General features: G+C 39.3%; 1 protein-coding gene across 1 annotated transcript in view; it reads left to right on the top strand.

Moving 5' to 3' along the window:
• The window catches only part of cntnap5a (contactin associated protein family member 5a), a 71852-nt gene that overhangs the window by 34904 nt on the left and 20557 nt on the right, over positions 1-16391 (top strand). Inside the window, exons 10-13 of the mRNA XM_054615065.1 lie at positions 1545-1664; positions 5715-5915; positions 12948-13104; positions 14515-14642. Coding sequence (XP_054471040.1) covers positions 1545-1664; positions 5715-5915; positions 12948-13104; positions 14515-14642 — 606 coding nt within the window. The remainder of the gene's footprint in view (positions 1-1544; positions 1665-5714; positions 5916-12947; positions 13105-14514; positions 14643-16391) is intronic.

Here is a 16391-nt window from a genome sequence, read left to right as displayed (position 1 = left end):
TTTTTTTTTTTTTTGTGCTATTTACTTAAAATAGCTTATGGCTTACTTTCTTCACTTCTACATGTAGGAATTTCTCCTTACGGGTGTCATCATTTTCAACGCTCTGCAGCATCTTCTTGACATTTGCTGTGGAGACGGCTTTTGGTAACTACGTGTGAACTTCCACTGCCCCAGAATCCTGATTTCCTGTTCATACGCAGGCAAACACGGTTCTCTTTGCATGTCTGAGGGAACATGACAGATGAGAGCGTCTGCTGGATTTCAAATAGGTTTTCAAATCAACAGTCAAAATGATCCCCACCCCACCAGAAAACACATTTAATCAACATTTTCCATCTTGAGCTCAAAGTTACATCTATAACTTGAGTATTTTAAACTGATTATTAAAAGATAGGTGTCTGTAGTAAGAGCGCTTCTTTGCATGTGAATTGTCGAGGGTAGTGTGTCTTACTTAGCTTTTCTAAAACCAAAACACTGCAAGAGCGTTGTTGTTTTTCTCCAAGCGTTAAAGACATAGTTTGGGTGTTATGAAGTTGGAAAGTTTCCGGATTGCTTCTGTCACAGTTGAGACACAATCCTGGTGACAAAATCTGTCCACAGAAATATAAAACACCTGGTGACTCACACACAGACTCACAAGGTGAAAACTATACCTGCGTCACCTGAGCCACTAAAAATCTGCATTATTCCAAATGTCTTTATGTCTTTGCTTTATTTAGAATATTTTCTAACAGGATACTGATCTGAAAGTGAAACTTCTTTATACTGTTTCTGTCAATGGAGCAAGGTGAAGTGGTGAAAATATTCTAAATATAGCGTAAACTCAAACTGTTATTGATCTTTGTCTAAAATGATTTTTGCTGCTGTCCAGGTCCACAGCAGTACCAAACCTTATTGGTTTGTAGTCATCGTAAAAAGCCTTTTTTTAAGCTTTGTACATTAAAATTGAAACATATCTGAAAAGATAAACAATAAAGCATGAATCTAAACAATGTATTTTCTAAGTAATAAGCAGCCAAACAGGTATGTGTGATAAAAAATCTGCTGCCCCCGGTTGTAATTTCAGCTAAAAAATCAAAGGCAGCCATCTTAAAATCAGAGGCCTGCTTTTGTCTTAACACTGTCTGAAATAAGGGACACCATGTTTAAAATAATACGAAGAATGTTGAGTTATAAATCCACCACTGCTTTATGTGCTTTGCCAGTTTAATGACTGATTCCAGATAAGCAATGAGAAAAAGTACATTTGGTTCATAAATCCTGTTCAAATCCATAACATTTTATAGATGCATGGTTTTAACCGGACCCTGAATGCACCTTATATAATAGATTCTGATCAGGCCCTTCAGTAGTCCTTTATATAACTGTAGTATCCATATAGTAGCAGTTGCTATGCCATAACCAGTTAGTACGAAAACAAAAACTTCTTAACAGTTTGTAAATAAAGATAGATTTTGTGCTTTCGGATGACTCAGCCAGCAGGAAGGTGTTGGAGCGTGGGCTGATTCCTGAAAGAATAACTGTCCCTGTTCTGCTTCTTCCAGCCATCTACGAGTCGTCCTGTGAGGCCTACAAGCTGATTGGCAGCTCCTCTGGCTTCTACTCCATTGATCCCGATGGGAGCGGTCCCCTGGGGCCCTCACAGGTATACTGCAACATGACAGGTAAGATCATTGTAATTCACTTGTCATCACCTTTACCCTTTTTGAGTTCCTCTGAGAACTGGCTGAAAGCTCAGTGTAAAGAGTCCAGTCACTTAGAGATTGCACTGCAATCGATCCATAGCGCCGCGGCAATCTGACAGTTTACGATCCAGTAAGAAATCATTACGGCCACTCAGGCCGGTCTCTGAGAGTCTACAGCAGATCTGTGGGGGAGTCAATTTTTAGCAAATGTCAATGTGGTTACACTGCAACATTTCTTTGGTTCGGTTGAAGGAACCCTGTTTGGGCTGGTGTTCTGGAAAAGGTGTGTCCATTGAACCCTGGAGCAGACCCTTTGATAAGCCCTGGGACCCCGAAGTGTCAGGGCCTCTCAAAGAGACTTGTACCAACCAGGAAGAGACTCAAAAATAACACAAAGACACATAAAACAGCTACAAAGTGACCAAAAGATATAGCTGCAAATGGACACAAAAAAACCCACAAAGAGGCACAAAGAAATTCACAATGACTACAAAAAGGGGCAGAACAACAACAAAGAGACACAAATTACTTCAAAGACACAAAAACAACTTCATAAAGATGCGAAACGGCTGCAAAGAGCCACAAAGAAAATCACAACGACGACAAAAAATAGGCAGAACAACCACAAAGTGACTAAAAATGATGGCAAAGAGACCAAAACAACTTCAAAGAGACGCAAAGAAACTCATAACGACTACAAAAAAAATGGGCAGAACAACCGTAAAGCCACACAAAATGAAGAGACACAATAAAGACTAATAAGATATGCAAAACAGCTGCAAAGAAACACTAAAAAAGACTCACAACGTTGAGGAACAGAGAGCAAAAAAACGCAAACAGAAAAAAATGATGGCAAAGAGGACAAAAAACAAAACAAAGACAGTCACGATGACTATAAAAAGGGGGCAAAACAACCCCAAAGAATGACGAAAAACAACTAACGAGGCTTAACAACGATGAAGCCTGCGTGTCATGCTCCTGTGTTGTGGAGGTGGTAGCATGTCGAGCATGTTTAGCTTGTCTGCAGGGGCTCATTGTCTCGTAATCTGCTCATGTGTCGACTGAATAACCGAAGGATCGGCTTCCGACTGATCTCTGATGCCGTTTGTTTGCTGCTGTTGTTTACGTTCCTCCTGATGCAAAACAAAGAAATGCGTCCCTGTGTTGCATAAAATTGAAAGCAAACAGATTAACTAATGTGTTTTTTTGTTTTTTTTAAATAGACAAATGATTTCATCATGATTTCAAAAGCATAACTATTAAATCCATCTGCTGATTGTGAACCGCTCTGGAAAGCGAGCCTTTAATCAATCCGTATAAGCCTCGTGTATGTTTGTATAAATATTTTGGTAACCACGGTAACATGTATGCCACTCAGCTTGTGAGCGGGGAGATTTCCATAAGGTCCATTAAATTGTAAGTGAGTAAATCTTTACGAGACGCCTCTTTTCCGTCCTGTCTCTATCTGTCATGATTGATAACATGCAGTCCATTTGCCGTCAAATAATACTTACAACGCTCAAATTTATTATATATTTATGCTTGAGCTGTTTGAGACAGCAGAGAACGTACAGTATATACACACATCAGAAGCATTAAAGTTCTGCGTGATTAAAGTGCTGTCAGTCATCAGAGTTCATCCTGTCTTTAACTAAAAGAGAAAAAGAGTTATAGTGCTATGATTACTTGTGCTTTTAAGGGTTCGCTGAAGTCATCCGTGACCAAGTTATGACTTCTTAAATTAAAAAAAAGTGTCACCCTTTAACAAGCTAGTCTAAACTAGTAGGCTCTAGAGTCTGCAATTTTCATTAGAGCGTTGGGTCATTAAAGTCAAAAGGGTTATTCCCTTTGGGAGCCCTAATCTGCTCAGTAAATTTCATGGCAGTCTGTCATTAAATTATGAGATTTTTTTTTGTGCCAGACTGACATTTTAAACTGAGGGTTGTGCTGTAGAAAAAATGACCAATTTAGAAATATATATTTCCCAATAAACTCCACTGAGATCTGCCCATTAGATTTGACCTGATTATGATGCATATGCCAGGCTTTTACCAAAACTATTCGACGATTCATCTGGAGACCATGAATATGCACATTTTTGCTCCGTCCGTCCACTTAAAATGTCTGACCTTGACTATACTGACTTGTTGCGAAGTTTGTCACTAGAGAGGTGTTTTCACATTCCTCGAATGAAGAATTTTGATGTGCACCTCATAATTAACCTTGTGTGCAAGCTATATTAAATCATCACACATTTTCTGTCTAATACGCAAATGCAGACACACATCGACATGGTAAACACAACCAGAGAACCCTGGAACCTCCAGCTCAGAGCAGACTTGTAATTTTCAGAGAGCTAGAGTTGAAGACTGGTGAAAGATTTACATTACATCACATTACAGTCATTTGGCAGACACTTTCTGACAGTAAATGACTCTACCATTTTTTGACAGTAAAAATGGTAGAGTGTGACGTTTGGGGAATCTAAACCAGAACCTGTAGCTTCCTTTGGCTATCTACCAAAATATTCCACTATAGGACTACATATTATTGTATGTTTCACACCCACTAACGTTGTGTCAGTTACTGCAGTAACAAGCTAACACACAACATAAACGAAAGAAAAGATGCTGATACGTCTGCAAGTAGCCGATTTGGATACACAAAGGACTACTTGTTGAGTCAAATATGTAGGGCTGAATCTCTCCAATGTTTCCTCTGAAGGAAAAAAAAGCTGCAAACAGACACAAAGAGACTCATGACTTCTACAAAAAGTGGCAAAACAACCACAAAGAGACTCAAAATGACAACTCAGAGACAAAAAGAGCAAAACAAACGCCAAAGAAAGAGAAAAAACAATAAAAAGAACAACAACTATAAAGTCTGTGTCTATTGCTCTTATGTAGGGGAGTTGTAATAAAAATAAAAATAAAACCTAGCATAAGCTGCGGTGGAGGGCAGGGAGAGGCCAGATCCAGAGTTTTCTACTTCTTAAGTGACAAAACAATGTTAAACAGAAGATGATTCACAAAAGAGGATTTGTATAAACATTGAAATCTGCCTGGAGGGGCAATTTTAAGAGCGAGGACTCAATAAAATCATTAGGAAACATGCACAAATATCCAAACTAAATGTCACAGTAATCAGTTTACAGTCCCATTTGACCTTTAATTATTTGCTGTATATAATTACTGTAGTGTAATTTGCCAGGCCTGTTGGATTTATGTCTCCGGTCTGAACCTTCCGTCGTATCGCCACCATCAGACCCGTTGCGTTCAGTGTGATCTTTCGGCGGCGAGGAACACAATGTGCTCTGCGTCACCTGAGCCATCACCGGAGAGACCTGACATTTGACGGACAGGCAGACGGACACGTCCCGATTCCGCGGCTCTCATGACATGTAGGACAAAACACATTGAGTTAAGTTTTGACACAGTGGAGACAGCATTCATCACCGGGCTGTCACAACTTCTTCGGCTACACTTTGTCCTTTGTGCAAGGTTAATGTAGTGGTGACGTTACAGAGGAGAGCCTCACTTCCTCCTCCTCCGCTGTCTGCTTCTGGCATTTCCGTGTGTTGCCGTCGTCTTCCCCCCTTCACAAAGCCGAATGGTTCAGCAGCAGATATGCCTCTGCTTGACCTCAATTAAGGAATCCATAAGAAATGTAAATAGCGCTAAACCTAACAACCTGATGTGAATAATCACAAAGTGGAGAGGGATTTTACTCTAAGGCTGAGTAAACATGAAATCCAGATAATGAAAGCTGAGCAGGGATGGTAATGGGATGGATTCCTCGTCTGATTTTATTGTGCAAACTCTTGACTCAAGTGTCTCGTACTGTATAAGCAGGAAATGCAGATTGTCAGCGATAATTTCTTCTGCTTGTGGAACTGAAAGGTTCCAAGTGCATTCATTATGTCACAGATTTGTGAGATGTCCCCACTAACATCGTTTTTAGAGCAAAACCCGCGTGAACTGTGGATCCAGGCTAACATATTTCTTTTTTTTGTTGTTGTTACTTTTTCAGAGGAGAAGGTGTGGACGGTGTTGGCGCACAACATCACGTCTCCAGTCACGGTGCTCGGCTCCTCCCTTCACAAGCCTTACATCATGACGTTCAACTACAGCGCCTCGGCCGAGCAGCTCCGCGCCGTCGTCACGCAGTCGGAGCAGTGCCAACAGGAAGTGGTTTACAACTGCAAGAAGTCCCGCCTCTTTAATACTAAAGGTCAGTGTCATGTTCTTATTGCTTGCAGTGAGCTTGAGCTGAGATTGTATAATTGTTTCTAGACAAATAAACTTTTGGATTGTGGGTGTGGCTGCATAAAAATATATGATAGTCTGGGTTAACTGGTGTTTTTTATATATATTTGCTATGAAGCGATATTGGAACAGTTAATGCAGAGACACAGGATTCAATCTGGATCCTTGAACGTCCATGACCGAGCAAAGTAACAAGGTCGTCAATCCGAACCTTGACCACATGTTGGCTGTGATGCACACTTTTGTATTTATCATGTCATAGAAGAAGGAAGAAGACGTTCTACTGTTGTCCTTTGCTTTTGCGAAACAGATTGGGATCTACAGATGAAGCCGGCGTAGTGGGTGTTCAGACTAAAAACAGCACTGCCTTTTTTATTTATTTATTTTAAATGCAAGGGCCTGCGTTGGTGGAAGCGTCTGGTGAGACATGAAATGCGATCCAGGAAGTCTACATGTAGTTTGAGTAACAGATCAATGCGCCTGAAGGCTTATCAGACGCCAATCCAGTCCACAGCGGTTTATAATACTATGAGGAAAGAGTTCTTCAGTAGAAATAATTGTTTTAGCAGGAATGTGTAATTGCTGGGGCTGTCAACAAATATTATCAATTCAAATACAAATATATTTGAGTTGTGAAAAAGATAATTTAATTCAACATTCAATTATGTAAAGTTATATTTCATTTAGAAAAAACGCAGCAGTTTCATGCTTAGTGCTGCTAAGACAATTCTTTTTTTATTCCAAACTTTCTGAGAATGTCTGTTTAAATATGCAAATGATTATCTTATTAACATACGTGCTAAATTGCATACATTTTCAGAACCGAAATCTGATCATTGGACAAAGCAAGGTTCAAAATACTTGTTTAATTTTAATGACATATTAGACTCAAAGGTTTTTACAGAGAGAATTGTGTATATATTTTTGTATCACTTCATAAATCAGAAAATACTTCCAACAACCATAACAAAAATGCCTTAGTAATAAAACGTTCCATATTCATTAGGGCTATGAATGGTAACTGGAAAAAGAAAATTGCAAAGCACAGTAAGTGCTTCTGAAGTGGAGATTTCTGGCTCAGAATCTGAGAAAACGGCCTTTAAAGATATGTTTTGTAAAATGACATACATTTTGAAGACACTACAGGTGAATCAGGTAAAAAAAGAACTAATAGATATCGCCATCAAACTTCACCAGTTGATCACTGACATTAGCTTTCTGAAATGTTATTAAATATGCAAATGAGGCATTTCCATTGCTAACTTTGGATGAATTTAGTAGAAATCTACATACGCAAATAGACAAAGTAGTAAAAAAACAAAACTTAATTGTGTATTTTGGTTGTTTTCTTTCCACTAGTCTGAAAGAAAACATGTGTTGGAAGCAATGTTTAGCCTGAAGCGTCTCCCTCTGAGTGAGCCTTGGCCGAAGTTGTCCCTGACTTCAGGGCTAACACCGTTCACTTCAGTCAGCAGGTTGGAAGTAAGACACAGGAGCTTGGCTCAGGGTGTTGAGGAGTAAATAAACTGCACTCACACTGCACTGCCATAAGCTTTAACGTCACTGATAACTTCACACTCACAGTCACAGTCACACAGTAACATTGAGTCATTCCCTAAAGGAGTCTGGTACTTGTTTGACACATTTTAGTCGAAAAAATGTATCTTAAAAATACATTTTCAAAATAAAATACCAGATGGTTTGGCTCTGGCTGGGGCTTGCAATAAATTGACAGAAACCACTTTATGTCTTTTATGGTATTGGTTTTGCCCTCTTTTGAACATAATGTGCAAAAAAATAGACATTCAAATAGTTTGAACCTATGCAATAATAAACAAACTTAATTTCTGGCCAGATTTGACAGCCCTATTGCTTGTGCATATTTTATTGGCCAAAGCAGCCAGATGATGTAGCATTGTATGTGCTGCAACTCTACATAATTACGCCGGAGGCTTTTGCATTGGAACCCCAACTGCATCGCTGGTTTCGAATAAATAAGGGTGCTGCTATTTTTTTCAGTACTCAAGTTGATCAGAACGTGACCTCAGTGAATAATTTGTTCTGTACTCTGCAGCATCGGGGACTGTTTGTTGTTACATTGTGAATTTAAAGTCAGGCGGCCTCTGCTTCGTCACATCGCGAGCTGCTGCGCCTGCAACACCCGAGCCTTCTGCTTCGCTCTCCTTGTTATATTTTCACAATAACCCGAGAGGTGGTCTCCAATCGTTTTTTGTTTTTTTTCTGTGTGTGTGTATGTGTGCATTCATCTTGAACTGCTTTGGCGCCTACGGTCTCCCCAAACATCCAAACATTTGCTCTTAAATCATGAAACATTCATGAAGTCCCAGATTCCCCATTCCCTCGGTGCCATGCGTGCGCAAACAAACAAGTCCATTATCACACCAGACATAAAAGAGAGACAGGACGCTGACGATTTTATAGCGCATGAACACTTTCAGAAAGACTCTGGATTTTTTGATGGTTGCCTTTGTTGTTTGAGCACAGAAGGTCATACGTCTCTTTAAGCTCTTCACTCTGCCGAGCGCTTAGACGCAAACAATATCACTTTTGATATCATACATACTTTAACAACACATTCACATTCATTATTGGACAAAAATACACTTAACACGCTAACTTAAGGGTAAACAACAACAGCAGCTGTTCAAAGCTGTCAACTGGATTTATAAATGCAGCCATTTTGCAAAGAGTTTAACTGTGTACCTTCTTTACTGTCAGTCTTGAATTGTGGTTCGATTTGCACTGTTTTTGCTCATTCTATACTTGTGATGAATTAAAGGGGACATATCATGTTCATTTTTAGGTTCATACTTATATTAAGGGTTTCTACTAGAACATGTTTACATGATTTCATGCATAAAAAACATGTTATTCTTCTTTTACTGTCCGTCGGAAATACACCTGTATTCACCCTCTGTCTGAAACGCTCCGTTTTAGTGCCTGTCTCTTTAAGAGCCCCTCCTGAAAAGCCCCTCCAGTTTGCTCTGTTTGGCTTGCGAGAAAAATATGGTGATCTAATGAGCTCGTATGTGACATAAGAAGGGGAGCCAAATCTGAATAGCTTTTTTTGAATCACATGTTTTCTGATCCAGGTAGCTTATCTTATTTTACAGTTTGTGGGTTGGTAGGAACTCCAGATTCCCAAATGTAAGTGCACAAGCACTGAAAAATGTTGTTCTTTTATGATATGTTCCTTCAAATTTGCTTAGAGGTAACCCTTTCTTGTTGTTTTCACATTCCTATTTGTATATTGTTCAGTGTTGCAGATCAATTTATTGAAGTTTATGTCTCGTTAAACATCTGTGCAAGAGACGAGCTCTCAGACCGATGTTGTCCAACCGGCAGCTGCTGACATGTGTCTTGTATTTTCGTAAATCAAATTTGTAGAACTTGTAGGAACGCGCTCTTAGTTGTTTGTTTTGATCAATTTTTAACGACATCTAGCTCTTGTGCAGTGTTTGAATGCCACCAGCAGAATCTCAATTTACTATTTGTGCGTGAAAAAATGTGTAATGGACTTTGCAGACTCTAGCAGCTGCTTGTGGGGGCTTTATGCTAGTGATCAGATCAGGCCGATCTATTCAATTCAATTCTATATACCGGAATTGTTATTCCTGTTTTGACAATTTGTTGCTGCATTTAAAAAAGTTTACACTTGAATTGTAATTCCTGTTTATTTTGAGATTTTTTTAAAAAGTTCCTGGCACATAACATGTCAGTAAACTTATATCTATCTATTTATTTGTTAATCTTTTTTTAGAAAGTTAGCAAGTTGAGCCTTATGTTGCCTTAAACATTAAATAAAAGTCCCAGTCTCCTCCACACAGTGAGACATACAGCCTATTAATTAAACCCTGGTATCGGATCGGTACTCGGTATCGGCTGATACCCAAAGCCAAGGTTTTGCTATCGAGTATGAAAAAGGACAGATCGATGCACCCCTGCTTCACACAGCAGTATGTCAAAATTTTGATTTCCATTATTCTCCGTAAACGTGCGAGTAAGATGCATTTCCTTTGCTTGCTGTGAACAAGTCCTGACAAAATCCATCCAATTTGAGGGGAGAGAGAGTGACACTCACTCCTCCTTCAGGAAGCATCGATTGTTGCCTTCTCTTATTTGTGTACCTGTTCAGTGTCTTAAGAACAAGAACAAGCAGCAGAATAAGGAGGTTAACTGATGCAGTGAGCACAGGGACAGGTGGTTTAAAGACAATAAAGAGTGTTATTTTTATTTATTATTTTTCAACCTTTGTAATGCAAATGTGTGTTTGCTGGCCAGCGCTGTTGTAGCCCTCTTTATTTATCCTGTCTCATCCGTTTCCCCGTCGTATATCACATCAGTAGCCCATCAGATCCTGTTTGGAGGAGAGTGAATTAATGGAGATGGGGCGTTCTCTGCTGCATCAGTCGAATATGACATGTGTATCTATACATATCAACTAATGCAGCTGTAATGCACGCCGGGTAGGACAAAGGCATCGTAGCATGTGACACTTGATTATGTATTGTGACATGTAGCTTAATGGGCTTTTCCGCGCTGGCACGCCTCATCTCAAATGCACGTTGTGTGACAGATGACTGAGGCTGGACCACTTAACCCGCTCGTGGAGGTAATGAATAATGCCTCTAATGTATGGCTCCCCCTCACTGACACACAGACTGTGTGGTAAAACAGCAGCAGAGAACCAAAACAAATGCATTTACATTAAGATGGCGCAGTGGATGGAAGCCTGTATACTGCGCTCTCTGGTGCTATTTCTGTTTTTGTTTATTTGTTTTGTTTCTTGCACTATTATCTCCATTACATTTTCATTGTTTTCGTGTTTTGTGCTCAAATACATATATTTTGCGTTTATATTTATGTGTACATAGCAGTTAAATGTTCATGATTACCTTTGTTTTTCTTTGTTGTGCATGTTTTTTTTGTTTATTTGTCTATTTATTTGTCTATTTCTGTGTATGTCTTCAAATTCCCTGCATGCATACACATACATGGCCAATAACGCTGATTCTGATTCTGATTTAGGCAATGAAGAAAAGTATAACCAATTTGGTTAAATTAGCAAAAAACATTTAACATTATTCAACAGGGACCATACAGATAAACACTGTCACATACAATTAAGCAATGCAACAGATGTAAAATATATTGAGTCATGTTCCTGGTTAGGCTTTTAAATCTAAAACAGCCAAGAGTTGATAAAATAAATACATGTCTGTGTACAGGTGTGTGTTTGTGCATTCTTATATAATATGTTGCATATTGCTCCAAAGCAAACAAGTAGAGAAAATGATGTGTGCTTGAAAACTTGATCTGTTAACTTATGGCCAAAGTGTTCTAATTATCAAAAATCTGTTTTTTATTTGTATTTAATTCCCTTCATTCCCACTTTTATTTGCTGTATTTTTATTATAAATATAACGGGTCACAGCTGGAGTACGCGTGCAGCAGGAGAAGGACGACTGGAATGCATGAAGGTCGAGGCAGACAGGGACAGTGAAATGATTTAATGTGAATAGCTTACAGGTGACATGCAACAAAAGCTCCGCACGGCAACGATGATGAACGGACAAAGGAAGTTCAGGACTGGTTTAAGCAGCGAGTGAGTGATGAGGGACTCGGGGAACAGGTGAGCAGGTGAATGAGCAGGAGGTCATGTGACTGCAGGGCTGATGAGGGGAGTTAGTACTGTAGAAAGGAAGTGGACGTAGAAGGGCTGGCAGATAATTCAATATGATCATTTATCGTCTTTCGATGGAATCATATCATTGTGACATCCTATATCCAGATATTGTGATACATAATTACGTAATCGAAATTGATAATAACATGCAAATACTAACTAAAATTTCTCTGAACTAATGTTCTTGTTTAAATGAGAAAATACGTTTCATCTCTCAAGTATTTGATTCACACAAGAATATACAAAACCATGGGTTTCCTTCATATAGTACATTTTTTTGTGACTTACCAGAAAACGTGCAATATCGTGACATATATGGTAATCGAGATATAAAAGATAATGGTCATATTGCCCGAGGACATCATCACTGTGACATCACCCATTTGTTTATGGACTGCTGTTTTGAAGCCCCGTTTTACGGTATTTCGGTCTTCGCCATCTTGGTTTTTTTGGAAACCAGAAGTGACACGAGAGGGTGGAGCTTAGTACAACCGAACGCTGAACCATTTGTTGGCGACCAAAATGTTACAATAAACTTAAATTATCTGAAAACATGCTGTGAATTGGTTAAAGTTGTAAGAGGAACTCAGTGTGTAGCCCCGCCCTAAAGCATCCCCTGCTTTATGGTCTGTTTGACTCTAAATGGAGCATCATTTACTAAATGAACATCATGCTGTATTGAAGAAGACTTGAAACTAGAGATTGAGACCATAAACTCATGTTTACAATGTTTACTGAGGGAATAAATCAAGAGAGAAGTAGAGTCATTTTCTCATAGACTTCTATACAACCAGAGGAGTCGCCCCCTGGTGGACAGGAGAGAGAATGCAGCTTTAAGACACTTCAGCATTGACTCCATTTTTCAAAATCAGAGGTTTCCGCCTGGTGTGACCAGATAGGCATAAAATAAAGTTTATGAATGAGGAAATCTGGTGAAACAGTCTGAGGTGGACAGATAGTGAGCGGCAGAAGTCTTTGAGGAAGATGTGCCTGAAGAGGAGGGACAAAATGTGACAATAATATCTCATATTATGGAAGCCTCTCTGCACGGCTGCCTCTGATTTCGGGCGCATACTTATCTATACATTTTTCACATGTGTTTTTTTTCAGTGCCCTTCCATATGTACTTTTTTTTTCTGCATATTGAGATAAAACCAGTGAACCGAAACAATGCAATCCTCCAAATATAACCCATGACCGTGACCTACTTGAGCTCCAGCTCCAGCTCCAGCTCTGGCAGGCAGCAGGCCGTTGCCGTGGTCACTGACGGTCCGCTGTGTGTCGTTACAGACGGCAGTCCTCTAACCTGGTGGCTGGACTGGGAGGGAGAGAAGAGGAGCTACTGGGGAGGCTTCCTGCCTGGAGTCCAGCAGTGCTCCTGCAGCCTGGAGGAGAACTGCATCGACATGAACTACTTCTGCAACTGTGACGCTGACACTGACGCATGGTAGTATTTTCTTGCTTTTTTTGCAAAATATATTTTATTTAGAGATGTTTTGTTTTATTTTTTCCACCTAGTTTAATTTATGATGTTTTTGTAGCTATATTGCTGCAGTAATGTGTATATTGCATTTTATAGCTGTGGTCGTCAATATTTAAGTGTTCCCTTATGCCATAAACACAGACCAATATAGGCAACATCTGCCTTTTTTAACCTTACTTATCTACATATTTACAAATAGCATGATATTTGAAGTGGGCACTTATACCAATTTTTTAATGGCACGTGGAGTTTTTTGGTCTAGAACATGGATTTTCTTGCCATGGAACTGGTTGAAAACTACACAGTTACTATTGTTTAGCTCACAGTCAAAATGATTTGACCATCCCTGGTCTAAAGATCATAATATTCAGGGATGAAATACTGTCATCTGAAAAGTAACTAAACCTTAGAGACAAATGTAGAGGAGTAAAAAGTACTATATGTACCTCTGAGATGTAGTACAGTAAAAAGTACTATATGTACCTCTGAGATGTAGTACAGTAAAAAGTACTATATGTACCTCTGAGATGTAGTGAATCAACACTTCTACAAAACCACAATAAATTAACGTTACAAACTTCATGAAGAGAGGATTTATGGATTTATTGCACAAGCGTTTCATTAAACCACATTAGTTCAGGTGTTCCTAAGGATCTAAGTGTACCACAGGAGATTTAAATATAAAGTTCCACATATGAATTAACAAACACGAGAAAGAAAAACGATCAAGACTACCAGAAAAAATATAATTAATACCAGTGAAGTCTTATCATCAATCTGTGGTTTATTCATGAACTACTGTACCAATCTCCATAGAAATACTTCTAATGATTAATTAATCAATTCATCCATTAAGCATTCAAAAAAATCAATTCAGAGAGAATATTCCTAAATCACTAGAACCACTCACAGAGCAGCAAGACTCTGCTCAGTGTGTTTTTCTGCTCGTCTTTCTACGCTCCATTCGCACAGATTCATTGCCAATTTCTTCCAACAATTTAATCTCCAGAATGATTAATTGCTGCTCATACATACAATCATGGTCAATCTAATAAGACTTTTTAAGCACTGAAGGAAAAAAGAAACAAAGGCTGCATTATAGTTTTGGAGTATTAGACGCTCTGAATGTCTCTGTTTGCCGTACGTTAATCCACTGCAAAGCTTCTCTCCATTCAGCTCAGTTTGCATATTTCCAGAGGCAGTTGTCTGCATTGTGATAGATTGCTCCCTTTTTAATGTGTTTACTCTGCGTTCTGCACTAATGCAGAAGAATGGATGCCTTTATCTGGACCTCCCAGAAAGGCATCTACCCCGAGGGCACTGTGTTGCTATTTATTTATTTCAGTTTTTTGTGTGTGTGTGTGTGTGCCACAGGGCTAATGACACAGGAATCCTCTCCTATAAAGACCACCTGCCAGTGAGCCAGATAGTGATTGGAGACACCAACCGGACGGGCTCGCAGGCCGTCTACCACATCGGCCCTCTGCGTTGTTATGGAGACAGTAGGTGATCACCTCAGTGTTGGAGCTACTGTGCCAGATTTTGGCTGCAGATGGAGGCCTTGATTCCCCGGGCTTAAGGGGGCTGATCAGAGGCAATCCAAGCTCAGATGATGCCCCTATGCCTCGTATGTTTATCCACGGATAGAGGGGTTCAAATTAATCTGTTCTGTTACAAGTCGGACAACTGGCTGTGTGGACTGTTACCTCATAAAACCGGATTCTCAAAAGTCCAGTTTTTTGCAGCCAGACAGGGATGCCAAACCGTGGTGAGACGCAGTGGGGAGGGTGGAGGCAGAGCTGGAACATGAAATAGTTTGTAGATATTCATTGCTCCGTGTCCCACAGTGAGCTCTGGACAAAGGGCAAGGGCATTTTTAGTAGCTCATCTGCAGTCAAATGAAGTCCAGACCCCCATGGTGTCATTTTAGATCCAAATGGAGTTACTAACTTTCCTAAAGACGTCAAATTTGTCTTCAGTTCTGAACAAGACAGCTTGAATATTTCCAGAAACAATATTGTGACCTTTTTGAAGTAATCTCCTTCTTACTGCTAAACAATTTCTCCACATTTCTGTTCATAAGCTGGACTATTATATAATGAATGTTTGAACATAAACTGTAAACAATATTTTTTTTAAATGCAAATAATTGTATGTCAAACCTGGGCTGCACAATTATCTGCCATCACAATTTTGGCTTCACACAATTTAATGAACATGATCGACTGTGATATTGACCTTTAAAATGTTTTTTTAAAGGTCAATATTGATCGAGATGTTTTGGCTTCTTTTTTTGGGAGTTGTCATGCCTACAGCGATAGACCATGATGCTCTTTACCAGAGTAGAAGAGTTTATACTGTATATTATGTTGTGTAAAAGAGAGCAGACAGGCAGGGCGCTTTATTTAAATGTGAAAGTGAAATAAACATATTTTATCCCTTAAATCAATTAATAATCATGACAAAGAATGGTAATCTCATTATTGTTTAAAATAATTGTGATTATCATTTTGGCCATAATTGTGCAGCCTTATGTCAAACACTGCTGACAGAAGAAATCGCTTTGGTCATTTTCATTTAGTTTCTAGACAATATTAGGCTACTACCTTGAAATGGTTATTTCTGGCTTTAAAGGTGCTTCATTTGATATTCAGAGCCAGTTTATTCCTTCCACACGTCTCTCAACATGGTGACAGCTGAGTCGGCAGCTAGAAGTTCACTCTGCTAACAGAGCTAGCAGAGTGAACCTGAAGGGGAACCAGAGATTGGCCGCTTCTCTTCAGCGTAGAGGCCGTCGTTGTGTAGAGCGTTATCCGCTGTAACTGCACAGTTACTGCACAAAGAAGAGAGAGAGAGTTACTTTATTCTCTGTTGAAATGACTCCTCTATATCTCTACATATAGTTTGCTGCTTGACTAATGCTCTGAATGTCGAATAGAGAACCTTTGATAACGATATTCTGGGATAAAGTCATTTATGTTATTTAACCCTGGTAATCACAGAACTCTCCGAACAAAAGTTCTGTGTTCTCCAATAAAACAGCTCATTAAAAAGCAGAAAAGGTTCAGCTTTTTAATAAGCTGACATACAAAGACATCATCTGAGACAACAGCAGTGTTTGTTGGTTAAAATGACTAAACTGTTGTCTATTTTGATCTCCTCCTGTGGAGCTCTTGCTATTCTGTAAATAACGGCGGAGATGAAAGAGTGTCCTGTTGTTTCAACATCACAAAACCTCTTTGGGAGGTCGA

Source organism: Anoplopoma fimbria, chromosome 16 (genome assembly GCF_027596085.1).
Source record: "Anoplopoma fimbria isolate UVic2021 breed Golden Eagle Sablefish chromosome 16, Afim_UVic_2022, whole genome shotgun sequence".
NCBI classification, from domain to species: Eukaryota; Metazoa; Chordata; class Actinopteri; order Perciformes; family Anoplopomatidae; genus Anoplopoma; species Anoplopoma fimbria.
This window is presented reverse-complemented; position numbering and strand designations above follow the sequence as displayed.